We start from the raw sequence: 25,645 nt of genomic DNA on the forward strand, positions 1-25,645 counted from the left end.
CCTCCACCCACACAAACTGAGACCAGAGTTAAAGGAAGAAAAGAAAGTAGCTGAGACTGTAGATCCTCTGCCCCCTAGCCTCAGTTTTGTCAACCAGCTGCAGGCTTTCTCGGCTTTAACTTGGCAGCTCGGTAGCTCACTAGTTTGGTTGGATCCCAAAGACTGTATCAAGTTGTCTTGCAGAAGAACCACCACTGTGACACTGCAGTACAGCAGCTAAACACGCTGCAGCGCTTATGCCCATCTGCAGCCACCATCCACTGCCCTGCCATACACCAGCAGCCACAAATCTCAAGGCGAGGGGCTACAGAGACGGAGTGGGGGGGTGAAAATAATAAAATAAAAATAATAATGAACTTACCTCCACCACAATGCACCCGTCTCCTGCCGCCTCACGCTCCTCTTGCCTCGATGTGGTGCCCCAGCATTCACTAGGACACCAGTCCCCAGCAATCCTAGCACGGCTTTCATGCTACAGCTAGCATGAAAGCAGCACCAGGAATGGTCTGAGTGGCTTAGCCAGCTGCTCAGACACAGCCATGGGATCTGTGCAGTTTCTCCAGCCCAGCTGTTAAACACAGCCGGGCTTGAGAAACCTAAGTGCGCATGTGTGCTTGACCGGCCTAAGATGGCTGGCCAAGCACATATGCGCACTTAGGCGCACACTCTCTCCTCCTCCCACCTCCCATGGCCCAGCCCCACCTCACCCGGCACTGCTGACTGAGCCAGCAGCAGAGAAATAAGATAATATTAAACTACTGTTTTATTTTTCTGCTGCTGGCTTAGCCAGGGGGACGACTCTCCTTCACCATAGCGAAGGAAATGCCCCTGCCATACATCCATGTCCGCACGCCTCCATGAGCAGGGCCGGGTACAGTGACGGCAGTTGGAGCAGCAGCTGTAGCAGTAGCAGCAATGACGCAGCCAAATAGCACAGTAGAAATCTAGGGGCCCAACATTGACAACAGTGAGATGACAGGGGACCATAAGAGTGAGATCCGCAAACCGTAACATTGTATGACAGTGTGTGCCAGGGGTAAACGCTCCCAAAGCCCCAGGCTTGAGAAAGGGCTGAAAACCTTAAAGACAGTTCTTGGAAAGCTTCAGAAGGATTTGGAGACTTGGTAGGCTTGGTAGGCTTGGTAGGCTTGGAGGCTTAAAGGCAGCCCTGTCAGTGTTGACTCAGCAGCAACCCAGCGACATTCTAACGTGGCTCTCTCTTCCGGGGTCGGACAAGTGTGGGTGGGCACAAGCACGGCATAGGGGGGAGGAGTCCCTCACTCACAAAGCAACATAGCCATTTTCACCACTTAGACTCGAATTTGTGTATGTGTATTTGTGTAGATAACCTAAAGATATCACATATTTGTATGTGTGCACAATTTGCACTTCAGTGGATGCAAAACAAGCGCTATTCTGCATGTGGTTATACTAATTATCCAGTATTGGATCTTTCATAGACTCAGATGCTTGAATCATCCCGTCGTAAAAGTGGGAGTCCCACGGTATCCTATGAAGCAGTATGCAACAACCACAGAGGCTACAATGAAAGTAGGTCATTACATTTTCTAGTCTATCCATGTCCTTTCTTAAGAATGGACCAAACCTGAACCATGACTAATCAGGTGAAAGCACCCTCTAGAACACTCCCAAAAGAGGCTCTCTTCCTCAGATTTTCACTGCACGTCGCGTGTGAAGGGAGTCTCCAAGAGTTCTGTTCAGTTTTTTTTCCAACAATTACTTCAAAAAGGTATTGGATTTTCATCTATTCCAATCATGTGTGATACTAACGGCCTCTTTCGTCCCTTTAAGACCTGTGGAAAAAAGAGAGTCCATGTAGATGATCCCCATAAAAATTGTATTTATTGCCTTCATCCTACTCATAAGGCGAAGGAAAGTAAAATCTGTCGTACTTTTCCACCTAAGACTGAGAGATAGAGTAGGCAAATTGTTACTGTGGCTACAGAAAACTAAAGCCCAAAAAACATCTTCTGATGAAGATAGTGACTTTGCGCCTAAGTCACATAAAAGGGCTAGATCTTTGGAGAGCTCTTCTGAGGATAGCAGAAAATCCCTTAAAATTCACCACCAGTCAAGGGACTCTAAGAAAAAAGAAAAAGAAAAACACTCCTCCTCAGAAGTATTTTCATCTGCTCCAGCTACTCCATGTAAGCCACAAAACCACAAAGCTAAAGTTACCTCAGACATGTCGACAACAGGAGAAAAATCTCCCTTTTTAACCCCGACGATGCTGAAATCAACGTCGACGGCAGCATCGTCGTCGACGACTGTCACAGTCGTACCATCTGTGAGACCATCTACACTAACGGCAATGACCACATCTTCACTTCAGGTTCCCATATCGTGGACGATAACCACAGAGACGAAAGGCACCTCACTTCCAGCAACAATGGTTTCCCCGATGACAACGGTAAACATCACACCATTGACGTTGTCAGTGCCTAAGACCTCGTCAACGACACCGTCGACAACAACACCACGGTCGACGATCCCACCGATACCACCGACGGCGTCGTCAACGACACCGTCGACCAGAGATTAAAAATTAAGACATTCACTGAACCTACTCTGGCATACACTTCAAACATTTCACTCCTTCTCCCAAGTCACCTTTTAGACATGGAAGAGTCAGATGAGGAGGGACATTTTGGACCAGCTCATAGTCCTTCAGAACTCCATGTTAAGTATCAGGAGAAAGAGGAAGAGTATTAGGAGAGTGACCAGAGTCAGGACTTTGAGGAATACTATAGTCAACCCTTTACTCATAAGTACACAGGGCACCAACAGTACCATTCGGAGCCCCATTGCTCTCAGGAACATGTATTTATGCCTCATTCTCTAGTAGAGGATCTTCAAGACATGTTATCAGACTACAGACGGCGTTTCCCTCCACAGACAGGGGTACCACCATCAACCCCTCCACGTACTGTATCTATTCCACCATCAACTATCCCGTCTCCAGCGACGGATAGAATGACACCACCACCACGTGCTGTTTCTCCTCCCAGAGATGATCCTTCCACATCAGAAGATGAGGCCAGGGAAGAAGGCGAGTTACCGGCTTAACCAGACAACTGGGAAGATTACATCATCCATACTCCATCTCTACCTCAACACCCTCCGGCTGAATCCCTTCCGGAGGACATTGGGGGATATCATTGTATTATGGAAAGGGCAGTGGAAAGATTTCACCCACCCATTACAGTGAAGCATTCTGATTACTTCTTGTATGATTTTAAGGACCAGACACGGAAATCAGTAAGGTCAATTCCCATCATTGACCACTTATGGCAGGAGGGTATTAGGATCATGAAGAACCCCACTACAGTACCGGCAGTCCTGCCCCTTAGTGACAAAAAATACAGGGCCCCTGATGATTCCCCAGCATGCCTCACACGATATCCTAGGCCAAATTCCGTAGTTTGTCAAACTGCGCAGAGACGATCTAAAAATCCAGCAGCCCCCATCTCAGTACCACCAGATAGAGACGGACGCCACCTTGACACTATAGGCAAAAGATTGTCCCTCATGTCAGCTATCCTGGCACAGTACGACAGCCAGATGTGGTCCGACATCAAATCTATGCTCGATTTCATTGAAAATTAAAATGAAAGGACCTGTGATGCAGTCTTTTGTTGCCTGCGGTTGCAGGGGGAAGATTCCGTGGACCCACGGGAGATTTCTTTAGAGGTCCTAGTGCAGAGAGGAGGCAGGCTACCCCCAGAGCATGCACCACCTGGAAACAGTTGAGAAAGCCGGCAGGATGAAGCAATACAAGGTTGCTAGTAGTCGTCTTGCTACTTTGTTGCGGTTTTGCCAGCGTCCTGAGCAGTCAGCGGTCGAACCTTTGGCAGAAGGTGAAGAGGGAAATGCAGAGGAACTCTGATGAGCTCTTGTATTCGTTACCTGGTGAGATCCCCAAAGCAGAGACCCTAAATAGCCAGAAAAGCTGGTTTGGCTACCTAGTAAGGAGGATTGGCTACCAAGAGAGGTAAGAGCCTATCAGAAGGAGCCTCTGACGTCACCTGCTGGCACTGGCCACTCAGAGCAGTCCAGTGTGCCACAAACACCTATGTTTCCAAGATGGCAGAGGTCTGGGACACACTGGAGGAGCTCTGGGCACCTCCCCTGGGAGGTACAGGTCAGGGGAGTAGTCACTTCCCTTTCCTTTGTCCAGTTTCGCGCCAGAGCATTGCTGGGGGATCCCTGAACCGGTGTAGACTGGCTTATGCAGAGATGGGCACCATCTGTGCCCATCAAAGCATTTCCAGAGGCTGGGGGAGGCTACTCCTCCCCAGCCTTCACACCTATTTCCAAAGGGAGAGGGTGTTACACCCTCTCTCAGAGGAAGTCCTTTGTTCTGCCTTCCTGGGTCAGGGCTGCCAGGACCCCAGGAGGGCAGAAACCTGTCTGAGGGGTTGTCAGCAGCAGCAGCTGCAGTGGAGACCCCGGAAAGGCAGTTTGGCAGTACCCGGGTTCTGTGCTAAAGACCCGGGGGGTCATGAAATTGTCCCCCCAATGCCAGAATGGCATTGGGGTGACAATTCCATGATCTTAGATATGTTACATGGCCATGTTCAGAGTTACCATTGTGACGCTGTACATAGGTAGTGACCTATGTACAGTGCACACGTGTAATGGTGTCCCCGCGCTCACAAAGTCCGGGGAATTTGCCCTGAACGATGTGGGGGCACCTTGGCTAGTGCCAGGGTGCCCACACTAAGTAACTTTGCACCCAACCTTCACCAGGTGAAGGTTAGACATATAGGTGACTTATAAGTTACTTAAGTGCAGTGGTAAATGGCTGTGAAATAACGTGGACGTTATTTCACTCAGGCTGCACTGGCAGGCCTGTGTAAGAATTGTCAGAGCTCTCTATGGGTAGCAAAAGAAATGCTGCAGCCCATAGGGATCTCCTGGAACCCCAATACCCTGGGTACCTCAGTACCATATACTAGGGAATTATATGGGTGTACCAGTATGCCAATGTGAATTGGTATATTTAGTCACTAGCCTGTTAGTGACAAATTTGGAAAGCAGAGAGAGCATAACCACTGAGGTTCTGGTTAGCAGAGCCTCAGTGAGACAGTTAGGCATCACACAGGGAACACATACAGGGCACATAATTATGAGCACTGGGGCCCTGCCTGGCAGGGTCCCAGTGACTCATAGACTAAAACAACATATATAAAGTGGAATATGGGGGTAACATGCCAGGCAAGATGGTACTTTCCTACACAGACGTTCTTCAGACATGGCCTCCCTTTGTTCATCACGACTAATTAAGCAATTCATGAGAGGTTTATTCAAGGATTTTCCTCCAGTAATGGTGCCCCCTACAGAATAGCACCTTAATGTTGTTCTCTCACAATTAATGAAATCCCCATTTGAACCTATCCACAAGGCAGACCTCAAGTTTCTTACATGGATTGTAGCTTTCCTACTAGCGATCACTTCCACCGGAAGGTCAGTGAAAACCAAGCTTTCACTACACAAAAACCTTTTCTACGTTTTACTGACGATTTCGTCATTCTCAAAGCAAATCCAAATTAATTCCTAAAGTTCCTTCTCAATTTGATCTCAATCAACCAGTTATTCTCCCACACATTTTCCCAATCCAACATCACCAGCAGAAAAATCTCTCCACACGTTGGATGTAAAGAGATGTCTTAAGTTCTATCTCCAATGCACTAAAACTTTTTGCAAGTCTGATCAATTATTACTGTCCGACGGAACTGTGCGACAGAGCACTGCAGCAACAAAGACAACATGAGCAAGATGGCTATCAGCAACCATCCAGTTCTGCCATTCTGCAGCAGGAAAACCTCTAGAAAGGCAGCCTAGAGCATATTCAACAAGGGCAGTATCTACCTCTGCTGCTCTAGTTTGCGGGAGTTCCTTTAGAATAAATATGCTGTGCTGCTACTTGGAAGAGTACCCACTCATTCATGAAGCATTACTGCCTCTAGTCCACACATAAAAATGATGGGGCGTGGGTCTAGCAGTCCTACCCCATCTGTTCCAGTAGGTTGAGCCTCTATGGTAATGGAGAATTTTATTTCTAATACTGGTGATTATTATTATTACTATCCAGTCGAACATCTCTAGATGCAGGCTTGTGTTTCTATAACTACACTATATAAGCTATGATATATGATGTACAAAATTCTCTCATACCCACCATCCGCTACAATTTCTTATTCTAAATGGTTAATACTGCTTGTTATTCTGATTCAAGCATGTGAATCTATGAAAGATCCAATACTGGATAAGAAAATTAGTAATGTACCTTTAACTACAGTTATCCAGTATTGGTATCTTTCATAGATTCACATGCGACCCACCCTACTCCCCTTAGAGGCTCCCTTTACTAACTCAGGATGCATAATTCACTCTAGTGGTGAAAATCTGAGGAAGAGAGCCTTTCTTGGGAGTGTTGATTGGTCATGGTTCAGGGTTGGTCCATTTTAAAGAAAGGACTTGAATAGACTAGCACATTTAAAGGCCTACTTCCATTGTAGTTTCTGTGGTTGTTGTATACTGCTTTATTGGATACCGTGGGACTCCCACTTCGACGACGGGGAAGATTCAAGCATGTGAATCTATGAAAGATACCAATATTGGGTAACTGCAGCTACAGGTAAGTAACACATTTTCTTCTTTTTTTTTATATTTAGCATAGAGATATGTGTACCGTAGAGGTGATGAGGTTTTTTTATTGGGGCATGTATTTTTGGAACAGGCTCTTGTCTGTAAATAGAGTATGCCGTAGGAGCTCACCATCGTGACTTTGTTGTATTCTCTAAATATAGAGCGAGAGAGAGAGAGAGAGAGTCATGTACAACATAAAGGCATGGAGTTACGACACTTGGAGTGTGAAAGAAAATAAGGGGCCATCAATGAAATATTTGAGAAATTCTGCCTCAAGGAACACCATGTGTACTACATTAATAATTTCATATGGTGGATTATATAAATATTCCAGTGTGTAAATATCACAAAGATTGTAATGCATTCATGTACCATAGAGACACCATGGTGCCTGTAATATAGTCACTCAAGCGTGTAAGCACCATATTTACAGTGGTAGAGGAATACAGCATAAAGACTGTGACATGCAGGTTCCCATAAAGACTCTTACTTACCGTAGAGACTTTGGGTCTGCATCATAGAGATGTTCATAGTATAAGTACCCTAGAGACTATCAAAGCGCATAGTTAAGTAATATCTAACTCTCATGTGTATGCGCCTTTGGGACTGTGGAACAGAATCAGAGGTTTTTGTCTGAACTTTCTAACATACGGGACAGTATTAATGCTTACTGTAATCTTTTTTGTCTAATGTTAAAGGGGCATTTGGCTTTAAATCCTTTATTCATTGTATTGTTTCTTCCTACTCCCTATAGGTACCGTGAGGCTCCCAGGATCAAAAAGATGGACACTTCAGTCAACAGAGAGGGGAAAAAGAAGAAAAAGCCTGGTGAGCAAAGATTCTTAGAAGACTTAAAAATCCCCTTAACTATTCGCAACGCAGGACATCACCTATTACACTTCTCCTTCGTCGCAACTGCTATATGGTATACCACTGTCGCGCTGAATGGATAGGCTGCAAACCAGCATTATAAAAAGATGCCCACTAGGGTGAAGATGCACTGTTACCCATGCCACTCCTTCTATTCGTATTTCAGATTACTCCTGGGAGGTGAGAGCTAATGACCGGGCCTATCATACCGCAGCTAGGACGAGCTTCCTATGTTTCGGTCGGCCAAAGTATGCAGTAAGTTTGTCCTTTTGTATGAAGTATATTTTATGTATTCACCTTAGTAGTTATTTCACCATGTCCTAAGCGTATGCAACTTAACTATCCTTTTAAACACATTCATTTGTCAGTGTGTTACATATGCAAGAGCATTTTTGTATCGTTTGCTTAATCTTTTACAACCTCACCTGCTGTCCCTCATCCTCAACCTTGTTTACTTTGTCACTCAAAAAGTGACAATCTATCAGCACACTACACAATCCTACATCGTGTTACATGTTTGAAGTTAAATCATTTGCAACACACAACCTGTCCCTTTAATTACATAATATAACGTTTGAACTCATTATGTCTAGTTACTCTATTGTCAAGGCCACTAGAATTATGTGGGGGGGGGGGCACCACATTAAGTGGCGGGATTGACTAAATTATTCTGTAAGAAAAGGTGAACTATGCAGCACATTTATAGTATTACTTCAATATTGTGTAATTTTTACACATGGTAATATTATCTGGGCAAATATATTACTTTATTAGTACCAGTTTAACAACAAAATACATAAATAAGCGAATGACATATGACCAAGTAACTTTTGTGAAGAGTCTACCAATGTGTACAAACAAATATTGCCACATTTTTACTAACTTTTAATTATTTTGAGCTAGAACGATTTTTTTGGTTAAAATATGCATATTATGCAGCAGATGATAGATTATGTTGCAAATGCGGCAATACCTTTAATTATGAGAAAAAAAGCAGCAGATGCAGAATTTCATAATTCCACTAGCCCTGTCTATTGCCCTTCCTCACAATGACAAAATCTGTATCCAAGTGCACTAAAATTATTTCAAACTCCATTCTCATCTTCGTTACTCTCATAGACTATTAGTACCATACACTACCATTGGATACATTTTGCGACCCTTAAATCCATCTTCAGCACAAGTACAAACTCTTCATATTTTCATGAAACGTACATCATCAAATACCCTCTAAATCCATTCATAAACTGTTTGAGTTTATCAGAGTCTTGTGTCCCGTCAAAGTAGTCCAAGATCTTGTTTTTACCTAGCATGTTTCAAAAACATTCTACCTTTTACATGTAACACTTCCTGCCCTTACAGACCCTTTGTTTATAATATAGCTTGTTTGTATGGGTCGTTTTAAACCTATGGTCCCTGACATAACTGTTATGAGCTTTGTGGTCCCTCATAAGTTTGAAAGTGCACCAGAAAACAAGTTTGTAGTGATGCTGCATGTCAGTTGCATGCCTGTACATTCTCTTACCAGATTTCACCAAGGACATTCCAATAACCATTAGCAGCCTGGCTTTAACTACCTACATTTTTGCTTCAACAGGATTATTATATCCACCACATTTGTAACAGAGTAACCTATCCTCCAAACTCTAAATAGTGCTTTTTATTGCAAATTATGCTCAACATTCATGTCCCCTTGACCCCTTAACCTTTTAGATGCTCTAGTGCACTATTGAAGATTTTATGAAAACTGGTTTGAGGTAAGAGGTTGGATATTTTTAGGTCTGCCACAGACACAGTTTTAGCTGTCAGCCAGTTATATGTTTTCCAAAAACCAATCATGAAAACACACACACATTCACTGAAAAAAGCAAATGTTAAACAGACGATATAGTAAGGTATAGTAATAAGGTCTTAATTTGCTTCTAAACAAATTAAAGGTTAATGTAGCGTTGTAGTTAGATGTTGAAATGATAACATTACTGATGACAACAGCTAATGTACGTGGCAGTGTCTTAAAAATGTTGTAGTTAGATGTTGAAATGATAGCATCACTGATGACATCAACACAGCCAGTGTTTGTGGCAGTGTCCCATAGACTTTGCGGACTTTAAGTAATTCAATAAGCTACACTTTTGCCCAATTTTCTATTGCTAGTAAAGTGTTAATCCACATCACATTTGGCCATATGCTGGACACCAAGAATATCTGTCAAACCACTCACATTTCATGGATGTTGCCCTCTTTTTAGTTGGGTTTATCCACCTAACACACAAAGGGGGTCATTCTGACCCCGGCGGTCTAAGACCGCCGGGGCCAGGGTCGGCGGGAGCACCGCCGACAGGCCGGCGGTGCCCCGCAGGGCATTCTGACCGCGGCGGTTCGGCCGCGGTCAGAAGAGGCAAACCGGCGGTCTCCCGCCGGTTTACCGCTGCCCTTAGAATCCCCCATGGCGGCGCAGCTTGCTGCGCCGCCATGGGGGATTCTGACACCCCCTACCGCCATCCTGTTCCTGGCGGTTCGCCCGCCAGGAACAGGATGGCGGTAGGGGGTGCCGCGGGCCCCTGGGGTCCCCTGCCGTGCCAATGCCAATGGCATGGGCACGGCAGGGGCCCCCATAAGAGGGCCCCGCAAAGTATTTCATTGTCTGCTAAGCAGACACTGAAATACGCGACGGGTGCAACTGCACCCGTCGCACCCCTGCAACTCCGCCGGCTCAATTCTGAGCCGGCGTCCTCGTTGCAGGGGCATTTCCTCTGGGCCGGCGGGCGCTCTTTTGGAGAGCGCCCGCCGGCCCAGAGGAAATGTTTAAATGGCCGCCGCGGTCTTTTGACCGCGGTGCGGTCTTTCAACGGCGGTACCTTGGCGGACGGCCTCCGCCGTCCGCCAGGGTCATAATCAGGCCCAAAATGCCTCCATAAGCTTTAATGGGATCATCCACTGTTTAAACCTTGAACTGGCTCAATAAACAGTTGGTTCTCTGTTTTCCCTTAATGGGATCACACTCTTAAATCACCCTCTTAAAGAGTTCACATGATCCCCAATTTTAAGTGAAGAGGCTGATAGGCATGCATTAGCCACTGAAAAGACACCTTCAGGCAGCACTTGGATAACCCTCCATAGCTTGGTAAAATACACTACACACATTCCTGAAATGAGCACAGTGGCCTTAGTGCCATACTTACAACCACACTGTGAGTTAAACCATCTCTGAGTGGGCAACCCCTACATTCTGCATCATCGAAGACTCTGCAGTGCCTCAAAATCTTCTGTGAATATATATCTTTAAACATCCACACATAAATGTCCACTTTACATAGAATTTGTCTGTAACATTGTATAGCAACTCTAGAAACTGAACCAATTCTGGATAATATAATATGAATGGAAACTTTTGTTTTTCTCACAGGATTTGAGCAACAGACATTGACTTTAAGCCACAACCTACTTTGAAACATGCCTCTGCAACCCACATCCTGTCTGCTCAGCCCTTACCTGGTTTACCTACTTGCACATGAACTTGCTCCTTCATGGTTGCTAAACCGACCACCATATAACTTTCACCATGCACAACCAAACTTGCCTGCAGGACTTGCACTGTTTCCACTCGATGAACCCAAATGTGTACATACAGTAATTCTATGCTGTATAAGAGTATAGGCCATTTAATAACAATTTTCTTCTTTAAAATGATGTAAGATTTTATAGAGTAAAGCAAATAGTAGTTATGATCAGTGATGTATGTCTGTGATATCATCAATGATGTCAATATTGTATCATCAGTGATGTAATCAGTGATGTCATATAATATGTCATTAGTGATATATGTGAGGACGTAAGTAGTGCATGATGGTGGCACAAGTTTTATTTAGTTCACTAAACTGTAACTAATACATTCCAGTGTTTATTTTGTTTAAATGCAAGTTCTTAGCTCATTTCAACATTTAACTATAACCTTTACTTATTTATTTATAGATAGATAGATAGATAGATAGATAGATAGATAGATAGATAGATAGATAGATAGATAGATAGATAGATATGATGTCAGCTGAAGGGGTCAGCGACTGCTTAGAAAATGAAATAATATTAACAGATTAAATAATTACATATACATAAAACAGTAAAAATTAAAATTGTATTGCTTAGAATGCTGTGCAAATGTGAAGGAATTTAAAATTGGAGGCTAAAAACATCCTTATTGTGATTTGTAGGAGCAGTGCAAGTACAGCAAATAGTGGAATGGATAAATGGGGCCTCAATTGTAGCACCAATATACGCTGACAAAAACAGAGGATGCATTTTGGGCAAAGAAAGAGACAGAGTTACGCTAGAATCTTTCATACTGTTTTATCCTTTAGAAATTTTGAAAAACGTCAACATTCCTATTACAATTTTTATTTTTGTATTTATTTTTGTTTGTGAATTAAAGAAAAATATTTCACAATCTGTGCATTGCTTTGATGTGTACTGTTTCTGAAGTTGTATGTATTTTTTGATGGTTGAATCGTACAAATTGCTTAGATGGGGTCCGCAGCTTTCGATAGTCATTCAGTGGTGGACCGCAGATATCAAAAGCTTAAGAAATACTGCTCTACATCCATTGATCTGTTGTAATTTCCATTTATTATTTTGATTCCATCTGCCACAGCCTTCGGTAAGTGGCAATGATTCAGCTTTTGGCTTTCTTCACTGTGATTGACAGCATTTTGCTCTTGCTCATAAAATTAGTCTGCTTCTGTCCCAGGGCTGGTAGACAAATTTCTGATTTAATTATGGCTTTATTTTTTTAATTCGATTTTGCAGTTGGTATTTTTTTAACTTCTCTTTGCAAACATATGCTTTTCATCTCTAAATGGTGACATTGTTTTTACTTGGTTACTTTTACACTTTTTACGTGTTTTGCTAATGTTTTAAAAAAAACGAAATAAAAGAAAAGCATAGCAGGCCTGCCAAGGCTAGATAGCTTTGTCAATGTTTGTTTTGTTAGCTTTGTTAATTTCAGAGAGACAAAGAGATTGGTTCGGCTTTTGAAACATTAGGCTAAAAAAGCAAAAGAAAGCTATCCCAAAGAAGGCTATATGTAGGTCCATGGACCAGTGGCGAAATGTCACCAACATCATTTGTAGAGTGGAGGTGCCTTTGACACTGGCATAAAAAGTAGTGAAATATTGTATGACATAGTGAAACAACTTTAAAAAAAAAAAAAACCTCAAGGATACAGCATATTACTAAGCTGAATTTGAAACTGGTTTAATAAATCAGCTATTTATACATATAAAAGCTAAAGGTATGGGGCAAATGCATTACTGACTAGGTTTGATCATAATGCTACATTTGCAGAGCGCCTACAATGCAACCCTGCAAACACTTTGATAGTTATGAAAACTCTGTCTTCTTGCCTGAGTGTACCAGTTTGTGAATCTCAACATGACTAGGTATACATTTTCCCATGCTGAGATTTGTGGACCCTTTATGGATTGAAGGTCAGCTCAGAGTTCGACAAGGTAAGGCACTCCTTTTCCATAATGCATTGCTGTTGGTGGACTCTTTTGATGTTCGCTTTCGGAGAGCGTTTGGAGAGCATTGCATTACAGATGTCACCTTGATGATTTTTCAGGCTTTCACATCATATATTTGCGGGGTTCGTAGAAAACCTTTTAACAAAAGTTCGGCCTCATAGGGATACCATAGGAAGCCAAGGATGCATAGTTCATAGCCAGCCTGCTTAAGGCCCAGAGCCCAGAAATTATGCATTCATGCCCTCAAGAGGCCCAACCAGACAATTAATTGACCATTTAAAAATGTATGAGCTAGAGCAGGAGTTTTTCAGAAATGGGTAATTTTCTGTTTCAATTCTTTCAGGACAATTCCATCAAGACCACCAAATATAATGTTCTGACTTTCCTTCCTTTGAATCTCATTGAGCAGTTTCATCACGCCCACATCATCTACTTCACAATCATGGTCATTCTACAGGTAAGACAATTCTCATATCTTACAAACCTGCCCTTATATTGCATATCGCTCCAAGGGAGTGTGGAAGGGTGGTACTTAAGTGTGGAACACCAGGCACGAGAAGGTTTATTTATGCATGCATTTAGCAGCTTTATGTAATGCAGGGTAGACCAAAGAGTGACAGAGCACTTCGGATTTGAGTGGGTAGGCATCAACATGTTACAGCAGTTACAACACTAGTGTGGTGAATGTCAGCAGGAAAATCAATATGGTAAGCAGTAGATATATTATATTATATTATATTATATTATATTATATTATATTATATTATATTATATTATATTATATCATATTTCAAATAAAACAAATTGCTTACGGTCTCAGGCCATTCCAAAGTTGTGAGCTGATTTCAAATATTATTCTTGCAGGTTTGAAGGCCCCATGCTCACATTATTTTATGGATTTTAACTGGGAAGGGCACATTTGTTAATATGGCTGTCGAATAGGTTGCTAGAATAAAAAATAATGTAGATGCTAATGCCAGATCCAGGCGTAAGTGGTTTGTTAATAGGTTTTTCATTCAGTTCTCTAAGCTGGCATTGTCTTGATATAGGAAGGAATAAAATTCCAGAATCCAGGAGCTCTTCCTGAAACAGACTGGTTCAGAACTGGAACCTGGAGGAGGGTTTCCGAACTCTCTATTGTAACATTCCCTGTGGCTCAATGCACTTGCCAGGAAAACTGCTTAGGGGACAAACTAATTCTAGGTATTTGATTACTGGCATCTAATTACGTTGTTATTAATCACAGCAATAATTAAGTAAAAAAATATTTGTTTTGTTGGTTCTGAGAATTCCTTCATCGTTCACAACGAACCTTCTAACACATGCTTCAGGTTCGAATCCTAAAAACCTAGACAAGTCTCAAAATGTGGGTTGCCCACATGTGCCTGTGTGCTAAATGCTAATTTTTGGTAACTCACACATTTGAACTCGTGTCATGTCCAAATGAGTATAGTGCAAAATGTGCAATAAACAAATTGGGTGCGATTCACAAAGCGAATGGTAAATCTGCACCCAAGGAGGTGCTCCTGCAGATGGAGCGTATTTATGATCTTCTTTACTCAGGACACTGCACATTACTTAGGAGGTCTGGAAAGCTGCAGCGGTCAGGACTTTCCATACATGCAACTGAGGCACTCAGATGTTGCTATTTCCCCAGTGCCCAGTTGCATTAAGAAATGCAGTCCAGCTGTGGCTGGCACATATTTTTTTCTTTCTTTTTTCATCATGGGAAAATGTTTTTCCCATGGAGAAACCCCTTTCCCTAACCCACACAAACCTGGAGAGTAGTTATTCCCTTCCCCACCTTAAAACAAGACGTACTTCAACACGATGCAGGAGAAAATCTCTAAAAACGTCCCAGAAGGGAAAGGTGTGGAGGGAAATTTGCGAATGTGCACACCGGGCAGAAGTGATACACCATTGCGCTTAGTAAGTACCCCTTTGTCTGTTCACAAGTCACAACGGTAGTCCCTTAACATCGAATTAAACCCAACACTGCTTTAATAGGTTCCTCGCAGGTCTCAATACCTTCCTGTTTCCTTTCTATATCTGTATTTGTGTAATTACGTTGTAAAGTGCCGGATTGCAAGGGGAAGCCATTCCATCTTCTATATTACTTTATAAGCTCTCATTACGAGTCCTTTGAAAATTACGATGAGGTAATACCATACATGGAATTACCAAAACCCAGAATACGGTAATTGCGCCTAGCATTATGAGTGTTTGTACCTCAATTTCTGTAGATTTTCCCATCAATCTGGCAAAGTTGTCCAACCCATAGTTTCCCAGATTTCTCCTGTTAAAATGTGTATAGGGAGAACAACTCGGGAATGTGGTTGTCTCACACAATTTGTAATCTCTAGTCATCCAGCCATTCAAGTTTCCTACTGAACCTTGATAACCTCCCAACTCGTAATGACATTAGTACTGTGTTAGATTTTTGATAAGCCTGTTCCAGCATGGTGTGTAACACGTTTCAAAGGAAAGAAATCGCTTATAGATCTTCGTCACAAAAAGAATAGGTAAAGCTGATGAGCCACGCCCATTCAGTAGTAGAGTGGTAAGGGTGTATGTAGGAAGCTACTTACACCTTATACCAGGTCCAGGTATCCCCTACTAGTGAAGTGTAGGCAGTGTCTATTAAGCCAGGGCTTTTTATAGGTACCTGTGGATGAGCAGCCAAGGCTTATCTAGGAGAAATGCAAAGCTCATGCAATACCACTGTTGTCACGCAGCACTTATACACATGAAAGAAAACACTCAGTTGTGCAAAAATAAAGGTACTTTATTTTTGGTCACACAATACCACAAAGTACTAGAAGGGTAACCCTCCAATAGGAGGTAAGTAATACACTAATTATATACATTAGTAATCAGCAATAGGCATAGAAAAGGTTAGAAAACAGTGCAGTTGCAAATATAAAATAGTGACCCTAGAGGGAGCCCAAACCATGTACTAAACAAATGGAATGCAAACACAGGACCCCCACCTAGGTAAGCGGAATATGTAGAGCAGAGCTGCAAGCACTAGAAAATCACAGCGGTAAGTAACACAATACCCCTCAGCATTCAGGAAAGCAGGAGTAAATCACTGAAATTCCCCAAACCACCCAAAAGGAAGGAAAATAAGAAAAGAAGACACCCAGACAAGTCTGCAAGAAACCAGCAGTGGATTCCTGGAAAAGAAGACCTGTGGAGAAAGGGGACCAAGCCCAAGAGTCACAGTGGAGTCCAGGAGGAGTAGGAACTACTACCCGCCCAGCTGTACTTGCCTGAGTTGGTCGACGGTGGTGAAGAGAAGGTCAGTAATGCAGCCCTGGAGCCAGAGAAGAGTTCCTAAGGAATGCAGAAGATGTCCCATGATGGAAGGAAGATTGCAGATGGGTGTTGGTGCAGGAATTCCACCAACAAGCTTTTGCGAAGGCAAATATCGCTGTTGGTGGAAAGTTGTGCTGCCGGGGACCAGCAAGGCCCATGAGGACTCAACCCAGGAGGGGAAGTCAGAGGGGACCCTCAGCAATACAGAGAGCCCACAGGAGCAGAGGCAGCACCCACAGGAGTCCCACACCACCCCTTCTTCCAGAGCCTATGAAGCCAAGTCAAACTCCTCGTGACCTCATGCGATAAGTAACTGGCCTATCAGCTGGGTCCTTCTCAGCAGGATTTTGAATCTTTCAACAACAGTAAGTACACATTTCACATTGTAGCAAAACAAGTTACACTGTAAAATAGGGCATAAACAATGTAATGTACTGTCTGCTGCCCTAACAGAATCAATTTTAGACTGAGAAAATTCCAAACAACAAACATTAAACAGTGAATACAGCACCAGAGTCTCGAAAGATCTAAGAGAGGCAGATGGTGAGACAGGGATATTTAGTTCCAGTGAAAACCACTGGCATTATAACAGATTGATTGAATGCATTACAGCTGACTGTGGCACTAAACGTGACCCAGGACGTACCCTCTTCACACCCTGCTGTAATGTTTTAGTCACCTCCTGTAGAAGAAAGTCAACCTTGAGTTTTAAGGGGAAGTGGACACCAAGTGAGTCTCTTTTAATAATCAGCTGGACTCTTTTTCTGGCCATTTTGTTGGAGAGGTCATCAGGGAACAATAGAAGTCTTTGTTACTTTAAAACCTCTGTCTGAGTTCATCGTCCTAGATATATGCCGATTCAAAGAGCACCAGGATGTAGAATTTCTCATTGAAAACGTGTAGCAGCACAATACTAGATATTCATTAGGTGGCAGGGTTTCACCATTCAGACCACGAGCCACCATCACGATTTCACCAATTCAAGCAGCCTAGGTTAGCTCAGAGTGACCCCCAGAATGTCACTTAGTTACCATTCCAGAAATTGACAATGGTTGACATCTTGCTTCTAGTTACAAAAGTGTATTCATCAGTGTGTTCCTAAACTCTTCCATCATCATCAGGGAGGAGACCATCGGAGCACCCAACTTGCCTAGTGAAAAATGATGCAGATGCATCTTGCTGGGTGCTTAGGCAGACGCCACCAGTCTCCTCATATGACCATTTAGTTTGGTCTCTACAACACACCAGTGTCGAAGAGACCTTCTGTTTTGGTTGACCTTTTTTCTTTAAGGTGGTAATGGATACCAGCAGGACCCTTGCTCATTTAGTAACTTCCACATTTTGTCTGGACTGAAGCCGGGTCCCTGTGACCCTGGCACGAGGAGGATCGTACCCGCTTACAATTTCCATTTAAGCACCCTATTCTTCTTTTCATCGGAGGTCGGAGTGGGTGGGATCTGAAGGGCATGACGCACCGATACTTTTTTAATTTAAGAAAAAACAGTCCTTCTACTTTTTATGAAAAGTGAACCGCCCTAGGTGGTAAGTCTGACTTTTGAGATGCTTTAGCTGAAGTGTAAGGCATGGAGTTGCCTGTGCTGTGAAACCAACGGAGAAGCAGAAAAACTTAACATGCCTGCTTGCCAGGCTGGCTACTTCCCTGAAAGAAATGTAGATGGGCACAACTGGTTAATCTGCAAATGTAAAGGGCGCTTATAAGCTGATATTGGCTTTAATTGATGCATTCACTTGAAGCTTCCTGATGACACAGATTTATTATTTTGGAGTGGAATTGCAAGGGAGTTCCCATCTGAGCTGCGAAATGTGTGCTTTTAAAGGACAGTTAGAAAAAATGCACTGCATAAGTCTGGGTATTACTAAAATCTATATTTTAGAAGCACTTTTTATCTTAGATATTTTTGTGCATTTTGTATGAACCTATATTACATTGTGTGTAATGCAAATTTAAAATATTGACTTACATCTTCACGGTGCTTTCTGTCACAGACTGGGACCTCATAGCACTAAACATACTCAGTCACTATTCTCCACTGCACCAACCAGAATTCAGTTTCCTTTCTCTGTAGTTGTGCACACAGACCACTGCAGTGCCTTACCTGATAGTGGGTTCATAATGCATGATAGTGCATTCCTCACTGATTAACTAAGCTTGTATTTATTTAAAGGTAAGCATTATTTTATATGTAGTTACCTGAAGGTGAAAGACCGAAGAAAGTTAGAGATTATGTTTTTTTTTTTTAGCCACGCCTTTGACCCTGCCCCACGCTCACTCGATGTGCCCCCTTTGTGCGCAGCATAATTTTTCTCATACTTTCTTAATGCACTTTGACCGCTTTTCATGTCTCCCAAAGCAAGGCCTCATTAAAAGACGTCCATTTTTTTGCATCACCATGTAGAGGGCCTACGTCTCCCCTATAATAAAGTGAGAAGATACAGAAAGTCCTTTTCAGTTTAACTCTTTGTGTGTGGGTGTTAGGTTAATCACATCACCTCTCTGTCTTCCAGTGGTCTCTGTTAGTCATGAGTCTGGTGGGCGGAAATCACTGTTCCTCCCCAGGTCCTTTACGACTGCATTCCAGCTACATGTTGGGTCCATTCCCTATGGTGCCAGCTCACCGACAGCCTCCTCACACCAAGCCCATGCATCCACAACCCAAACCAGCCCTCACAGCACACCCCAGCGAAACCCAGTGATAAGGGCTCACATCAATCAGTGCGCTACTCACCCGTCAGGGTCTCAAGGTACTTGGGGGGGCTACTAGTTGATTAGCCATGTCTTGAGGTGTTTCCTGAAAGACAGGAGGTCCTGGGTCTGGCGTAGGTGGAGTGGTAGGGAGTTCCAGGTCTTGGCGGAAAGATGAGAGAAGGATCTTCCTCCGGCGGTGGTTCGGCGAATGCGGGGGACGGAGGCGACGGCGAGGCTGTCGGAGAGGAGCTGGCGGACGGGGTGTGAAAGGTGAGTCTATTGTTAAGGTTGGCCGGACCTGTGTTGTGGAGTGCTTTGTGTGCGTGGGTGAGTAGTTTGAAGGTAATCCTCTTCGATACGGGTAGCCAGTGTAGGTCTCTGAGGTGGGCAGAGATGTGGTTGTGGCATTGGACGTTGAGGATGAGTCTGGCGGAGGTCTTTCGGATACGTTGCATTTTCTTTTGTAGTTTGGCCGTGGTTCCTACACAGAGTGCATTGCCGAAGTCTAGTCGGCTTCTGACTAGGGCGTGGGTGACTGTCTTTCTTGTTTCGACTGGAATTCACTTGAAGATCTTGCGGAGCATGCAGAGCATGTTGTAGCAGGAAAAGGAGACTGTGTTGACCTGCTGCGTCATGCTGAGTGCTGAGTCCAGGTTGATTCCCAGGTTCGGTACTTGGGTAGTGGGGGTGGGCGTGGCTCCAAGGGAGGTAGGCCACCAGGAGTCGTTCCAGGCTGACGGGTTGCTGCCGAGGATGAGGATCTCTGTTTTGTCTGTGTTTAGCTTGAGGCGGCTTGATTCCATCCAGTTGGCGATGGCGTGCAGTCCATTGTGAAGGTTGTTTATTGCAGTTGTGGGGTCTTTCGTGAGGGAGATGATCAGCTGGGTGTCGTCTGCGTAGGATACTATGTTGATGTGGTGGGATTGTGCGATATTGGTGAGAGGAGCCATGTAAACGCTGAAGAGTGTTGGGCTGAGGGAGGATCCCTGGGGGACGCCACAGATGGTTTTGGAGGATTCGGACACGTAGGGGGGAAAGCGGACTCTCTGGGTTCTGCCGGAAAGGAAAGAAGAGATCCAGTCAAGGCCCTTACTGCGGATCCTGGTGTTGTGGAGGCGTGTTCGAAGGGTGTGGTGACAGATGGTGTCGAAGGCTAAGGAGAGGTCCAGAAGGATGAGGGCTGCGGTTTCTCCTTCGTCGAGCATGGTTCTGATGTCATCTGTGGCAGCAATGAGTGCTGTCTCCGTGCTGTGGTTCTTGCGAAATCCGGATTGGGAGGAATCAAGAGCTTTGCTGTCTTCCAGGAAGCGGAATAGTTGGCTGTTTATGATTTTTTCAATGACCTTCGCAGGGAAGGGGAGGATGGAGATGGGCCGGTAGTTTTTGGGGTCGCCTGGGTCCGCTTTGGGTTTCTTCAACAGTGCGTTGACGTCGGCGTGTTTCCATCTCTCCGGGGAGCTGTTGATGATGGTGCAGAGGTGGGGGGCGATGATGTCGCTGGCTTTGTTGTCTGATCTGGTGTGGGCAGGGGTCCGAGGGGGAGCCGGAGTCGATGGAGGCCATAGTGTTGATGGTGTCTTCATTGTTGACGTGGGTCAAGGAGCATAGAGGGTTGGTGGTTCTTAGTGCGTTGGGTTTGTGGTTATCAGTGGTTGGCTGGTGGGTCTGGGGTTTGAAGCTGCTGTGGATGTCTTCGATCTTTCGACGGAAATAAGAGGCAAGGGAGTTGCAGAGGTCCTGCGATGGTGGGGGTTCGTGGGAGCAGGGCTTGGGGTTGGAGAGATCTTTAATGATGCCGAAGAGCTCTTTGTTGTTATGGGCATTGGTGTCTATGCGGCTTTTGTAGTAGGTTCTTTTGGTAGAGCGGATCATCTGGTGAAGTTTGCGGATGGCAGTATTGAGGGCGATGTGGTTGGATTCAGTGGGTGCCTGGGGCCAGGTCTTCTCCATTCTTCTACATTCCCGTTTGGAGGCCTGCAGGTCGGGGATGAACCAGCTGGCCTTGGATCTGTGGTGGATGTCTGAGGGTTGTTTGAGTGGTGCCAGGGTGTTGGTGCAGTCTTTTATCCATTGATGTAGGTAGGTGGCGGCTGTGTTGGGGTCCCGGGTCCTGGGAGGGATGCCTGGGCGAGGGTGGAGATCAGTTGTTCTGTTGAGATTCTGTTCCAATAGCGACGGGGGGGTTGAGTGGTGAGGTGGTGAGTGACCGGCTTCTGGAAGAAGAAGTGGATGCAGCGATGGTCGGCCAGTGGAGTTTGGTGGTGTGGCTGAAGGAGACGTGGTTGCTGGCTGAGAAGATGGGGTCGAGTGTATGTCCTGCGGTGTGGGTGGGCGACGTGACGAGTTGCTTGAGGCCGAGGTTGGCGAATAGGTTGGTGGTGTTGATATCATTGTTGTTTTCTAGCTTGAAGTTCAGGTCGCCGAGGAGGATATAGTCCGTTGAGGGCTTGGGTGCTGATGGTGTCGGCGATTTCGTCACAGAAGTGAGGTCGGGGGCCTGGGGGTCTGTAGACCAGTGTTCCTCTGAGGGTGGTGTTTGCGTTGATGAGGATTTCGAAATGGAGGTGCTCGGCGGAGTTGATGGTGTCATGGGAGCTGATGGAGACTGATGGTGTTTTTGTAGACTATGGCGATTCCTCCTCCTGGTTTGTTGCTGCGGTCTCTTCTGGTGATCTTGTAGCCTTCAGGTATGGCTATGGCTATGTCTGGTTCCGAGGCCAAGTTCATCCAGGTTTCGGTGAGGAATGCAACGTCAGGTGATGATGAGGTCAGTAGGTCCCAGAGTTCGATTGCGTGCTTGTGGACGGAGCGGGTGTTGAGCAGAATGCAGTTGAGGTGCTTGTCTGTAGCTTTGTGTTGGAGCTTGGTGGTTAGGTTGCAGGTGAAGTTGCATGCTTTGCAGGAGAATGGTCCTTTGGTGTGTCTCGGGGTGGACTGGAAGCAGATGGGGGAGCGTCCTGAATTGAGGGCGTGGAAGTCGTTGGCTGAGTAGCGGTGATTTGTTTTGCAGAAGGCGCGTGGGCCAGGGGGACTGGTGCTGGGTGCGGTCATGGCGCGGACGGGCGCAGATGGGCTTGCCTTTGGCACGCCAGCGGTGCGTCTGCGCCGTGGCTGGCATAAGAGGGGAGGAGGGAGGGAGTGGCAGCTGGGAGGAAGGAGGGGGGTCCGCGAATGGGAGAGGAAGGGGGGCGGGCCGCAGGGCTCATCGGCGGGAAAAAGGCAGTGAAACTAGAGTGGATGGGAGGGGGCGTTGCCACGGGGACGAAGCGGCTGGGGCGTGGGAAGAAAAATAAACTACTGGGGTTCGGTAAAAATCCCGAGAAGGCACCTGGAGTGGCAGCTGCAGAGGCAGCAGTGCAAGGAGCGACCTGCGTGCCTGAAGCAGGGTCAAGGGTCGCCATCCGAGTCTGACATTACCATCACACCATGGACGACCCAGTCAGAGCAATGTATAGGAAGCCACCTATCAACAGCCCCACCACTCAGAAGACTTTTCTGCCCGGGGCAGGGCAGCACTGATGTCACTGTGACTATCCTCCCATCTGTGGCATACTTCTTGGCGGGGAGAGGAAGCTGCAGCCTAAGAAAAGGTACCATCATGGATGCTGGCAGGCTTCACCCTCTCTGTTTGTATTTTTACCCATTGTTGTAATTTGGTGTGTAAGGTAGAACTCTGACTCGAACTGTGGCCAATTGAAAGAGTCATCTGGATGATCTCCAACTAGGAGCATTTCAGACTGTCCGATTCATTATCATGTTTGAAAATCAAATGTTCTTAAAAATGATAGTATCTCCCTTGTCATCATTACATCTAACATCAAGAAAAACAAGTAGTAATCACATTTTTGGATGCCTTAAGTGTATTTTTGGCAATACACGGTTTTAACAATACTTTAAGAGGAACACAGCAACGAAATTGAAATTTATGAACCCAAATAAAATTGACTGGTTCATAGAGAAGAAATCGGTGCATATATCGATTGCCCCTGTTTTGCACTGTCTCTCTTTTTTTCTTCTAAATTAAAATTTTGCTTGCCACCTTTTTCCTTCATTGGTAGCAGAAAGCAGCCATGCCAAGCAGTTAAAAAACTTTTCCATGTGACTCGACTTTGACAACACCCTCTAAGCCGCCGCCACCCAGAAGAACCTGAAGAAACTACAGCACATCCAAAATGCCTCAGCCAGACTCATCCTGGAGATTCGCCACTGTGAACACATCTCGAATCACCTAAGAGACCTCCACTGGCTTCCTATCGAGAAGAGGATTAACTCCAAACTCCTCGTATACGCATACAAGGCCCTCCATGACCTAGGACTCGTCTACCTCAACCACTGCATCAACTTCTACTCCCCCACCTGACCTCTCCACTCCGCTCAACAAGCACTATCCACCATATCCCACATACGGAAGATCTCGGCTGGTGGAAGATCCTTTGCCTTCCTCATGGCAAGGAGCTGGAACACCCTGCCCCTGCACCTCAGGCAGTCACCATCTCTGCATCAGTTCAGGAAGGACCTTAAAACCTGGTTCTTCAACTGAAGCTCAGAGGACAAACCCCCTTAGCACCTTGAGACTCTTACAGGTGAGTAGCTTCACTTTTTAAACATTGATTTGATTTTGATTTGATTCCCTCCCTCTGTACGCCAGATTTCGCATGAGGCAAAGATAAACCGCTACCACAGTAAGGCAAGGCTGCTCTCGTAGGACGTCTCTTTTGTTGGACATCCTGAGACAGGAAGTCCTGTGGTTCTCTCATTAGCGGCCTGCTGCAGTGCAGCAAGGTTTGGGAAGGGTAGGAGACAGGACAGCACACAGAGCAGGGTGGTGGCGCGAGCTGGTGGTCATACTGAAATTATCTGTGTTGATGGGAGTTACGTGCAGAGTATTAATGTGCTGGTAAAGATAAAACTTGTGCCGGTAGGAGATAGCTCTAGTGGCGGTGGTGGGTGTATGAAGGCTCTGCCAGTGCTCAGTAGGGGGCAGTGCAGGGCAAGGGGGTCGCAAAGGCCTACCTCATTAATATTCATGAGGTGGGTCGCAATTTGTGACCCCCTTGCGAGTGGCAGCATTCACAGGTATGGTGGCCTGCTGCGGACAGCAGACCACCATGTCTGTGACTGCTTTTTAATAAAGCAGTTTTTTTTTTGTAATGCAGCCCGTTTTCCTTAAAGGAAAACGAGATGCATTACAAAAACGAAAAATGAAACGTTTTTGTTTCATTTTTTCAGAGCAGGCAGTGGTCCATAGGACCACTGCCTGCTCTGAAATAATGTTTGCAGTTCCATTCACAACGGGGAATGGGTCCCCTAGTGACCCCTTCCCTTTCGCAAATGGGCTACTACCCATTTCAAATGGGTGCAAACCGCAATTGCATTGTGACCGCGTTCACGGTCACAAAGCAATCCTGCATTGCACCGCGACTCGCAATTAGGAAGGGGACACCCTTCCTAATTGTGTGTCGCAAACCCGTTTTACGATTCGGTAACCAGGATATTGAATTGCAAAACGGGTTTTGTGCATTGCAAAATGCTTCCTATATCTGGCCCTTAGTTAGCAAAGTTTTGCAAAAATAAAAATATCGAAGTTGTAGGCCTTTCCATTTCATAACTTTATGCGTACCCTGTTGCCTGGATTGGCGACTTGGTGCAACAACTCTACAAGCATCCTGCTCGAATGCTATTTGCAAATGTAATTTACTTCACGGTGGTATTGCCCCATGATTTTACTACTCAGGTCTATATTATCATAAGAGATTGATGATTCCAAAGGTTGGCGCTTAGCAGAACCTTAGGTCAGGCTCTGTCTAGCACTGTTAATTGTGATTATCATATAATGCACGGGATCTTGCAATCCCCATTTAAAACCCTGTCTCCGAATGCCTTATTTTTCCACTCTTCTTTAGTTCCGCAGTAGGGAGCAAAAACGACATATCTATGACATGTTTACTTTTTCCAGCTGTAGATCCCTACATGAGAGACAAAAGCTCTCTGCATGTGCTATATATTCTGAACTACAGCATTGTTTAATCTGATTTACATTAAACTGATTCTAGTTTATTGTTGCCACAAATTAATGACAGTTTTTTAGTGTATTTCATTTTGCAATACAGATTCTACTTTTAATTTTCATGTCTGCAACCTCACAATCTCTTTCAGATCAAAAAAGCAAAACCAGGGATTTAAACGTTTGCAGAAGGGTGATCGTATATTATCAGGAATAAAATACCGTCTGGCTTAAAGGATAATGCAGTCACCTTGGAGTTCCATGGCATTTTAAATAAATTTGGTCTTTCGTATAGTTTCTTTATATGGTCATAGAACTCCTCGGTGACTTGAAATATTCTTAAAGTATATGACAAGAGGGTATGTAATCCCAGATAACTAATGCTTTCTTTTCAATCCATTTCAGGGTATTCCAATGATCTCTTCTTCGCAGTGGTGGGGCGCATTAATACCGCTATCCGTTCTTCTGTCATTAAGAGCTCTCAGGAACATATTTGAAGACATTGTGAGTATGGCACCAACTTGATTACAATCATTAAGAGTCTGATGAACTGCA

The 25,645-nt window shown here is 44.7% G+C and overlaps 1 protein-coding gene across 6 annotated transcripts in view; it reads left to right on the forward strand.

The window, feature by feature from the left end:
• LOC138268383 (phospholipid-transporting ATPase IC-like) overlaps window positions 1-25,645 on the forward strand; it is a 324,435-nt gene that overhangs the window by 55,608 nt on the left and 243,182 nt on the right. For 4 of the 6 annotated variants that reach the window (XM_069217963.1, XM_069217961.1, XM_069217960.1 and 1 more), the window contains 4 exons: window positions 7,427-7,500; window positions 7,709-7,797; window positions 13,405-13,518; window positions 25,496-25,594. In XM_069217963.1, the coding sequence (XP_069074064.1) occupies window positions 7,455-7,500; window positions 7,709-7,797; window positions 13,405-13,518; window positions 25,496-25,594 (348 nt within the window). In that variant the 5' untranslated portion in view covers window positions 7,427-7,454. Of the gene's footprint in view, window positions 1-7,426; window positions 7,598-7,708; window positions 7,798-13,404; window positions 13,519-25,495; window positions 25,595-25,645 lie in introns of all 6 variants that reach the window. The other 2 variants (XM_069217965.1, XM_069217964.1) reach the window with 1 other exon arrangement.

This window comes from Pleurodeles waltl, chromosome 12, assembly GCF_031143425.1.
Source record: "Pleurodeles waltl isolate 20211129_DDA chromosome 12, aPleWal1.hap1.20221129, whole genome shotgun sequence".
NCBI lineage: Eukaryota > Metazoa > Chordata > Amphibia > Caudata > Salamandridae > Pleurodeles > Pleurodeles waltl.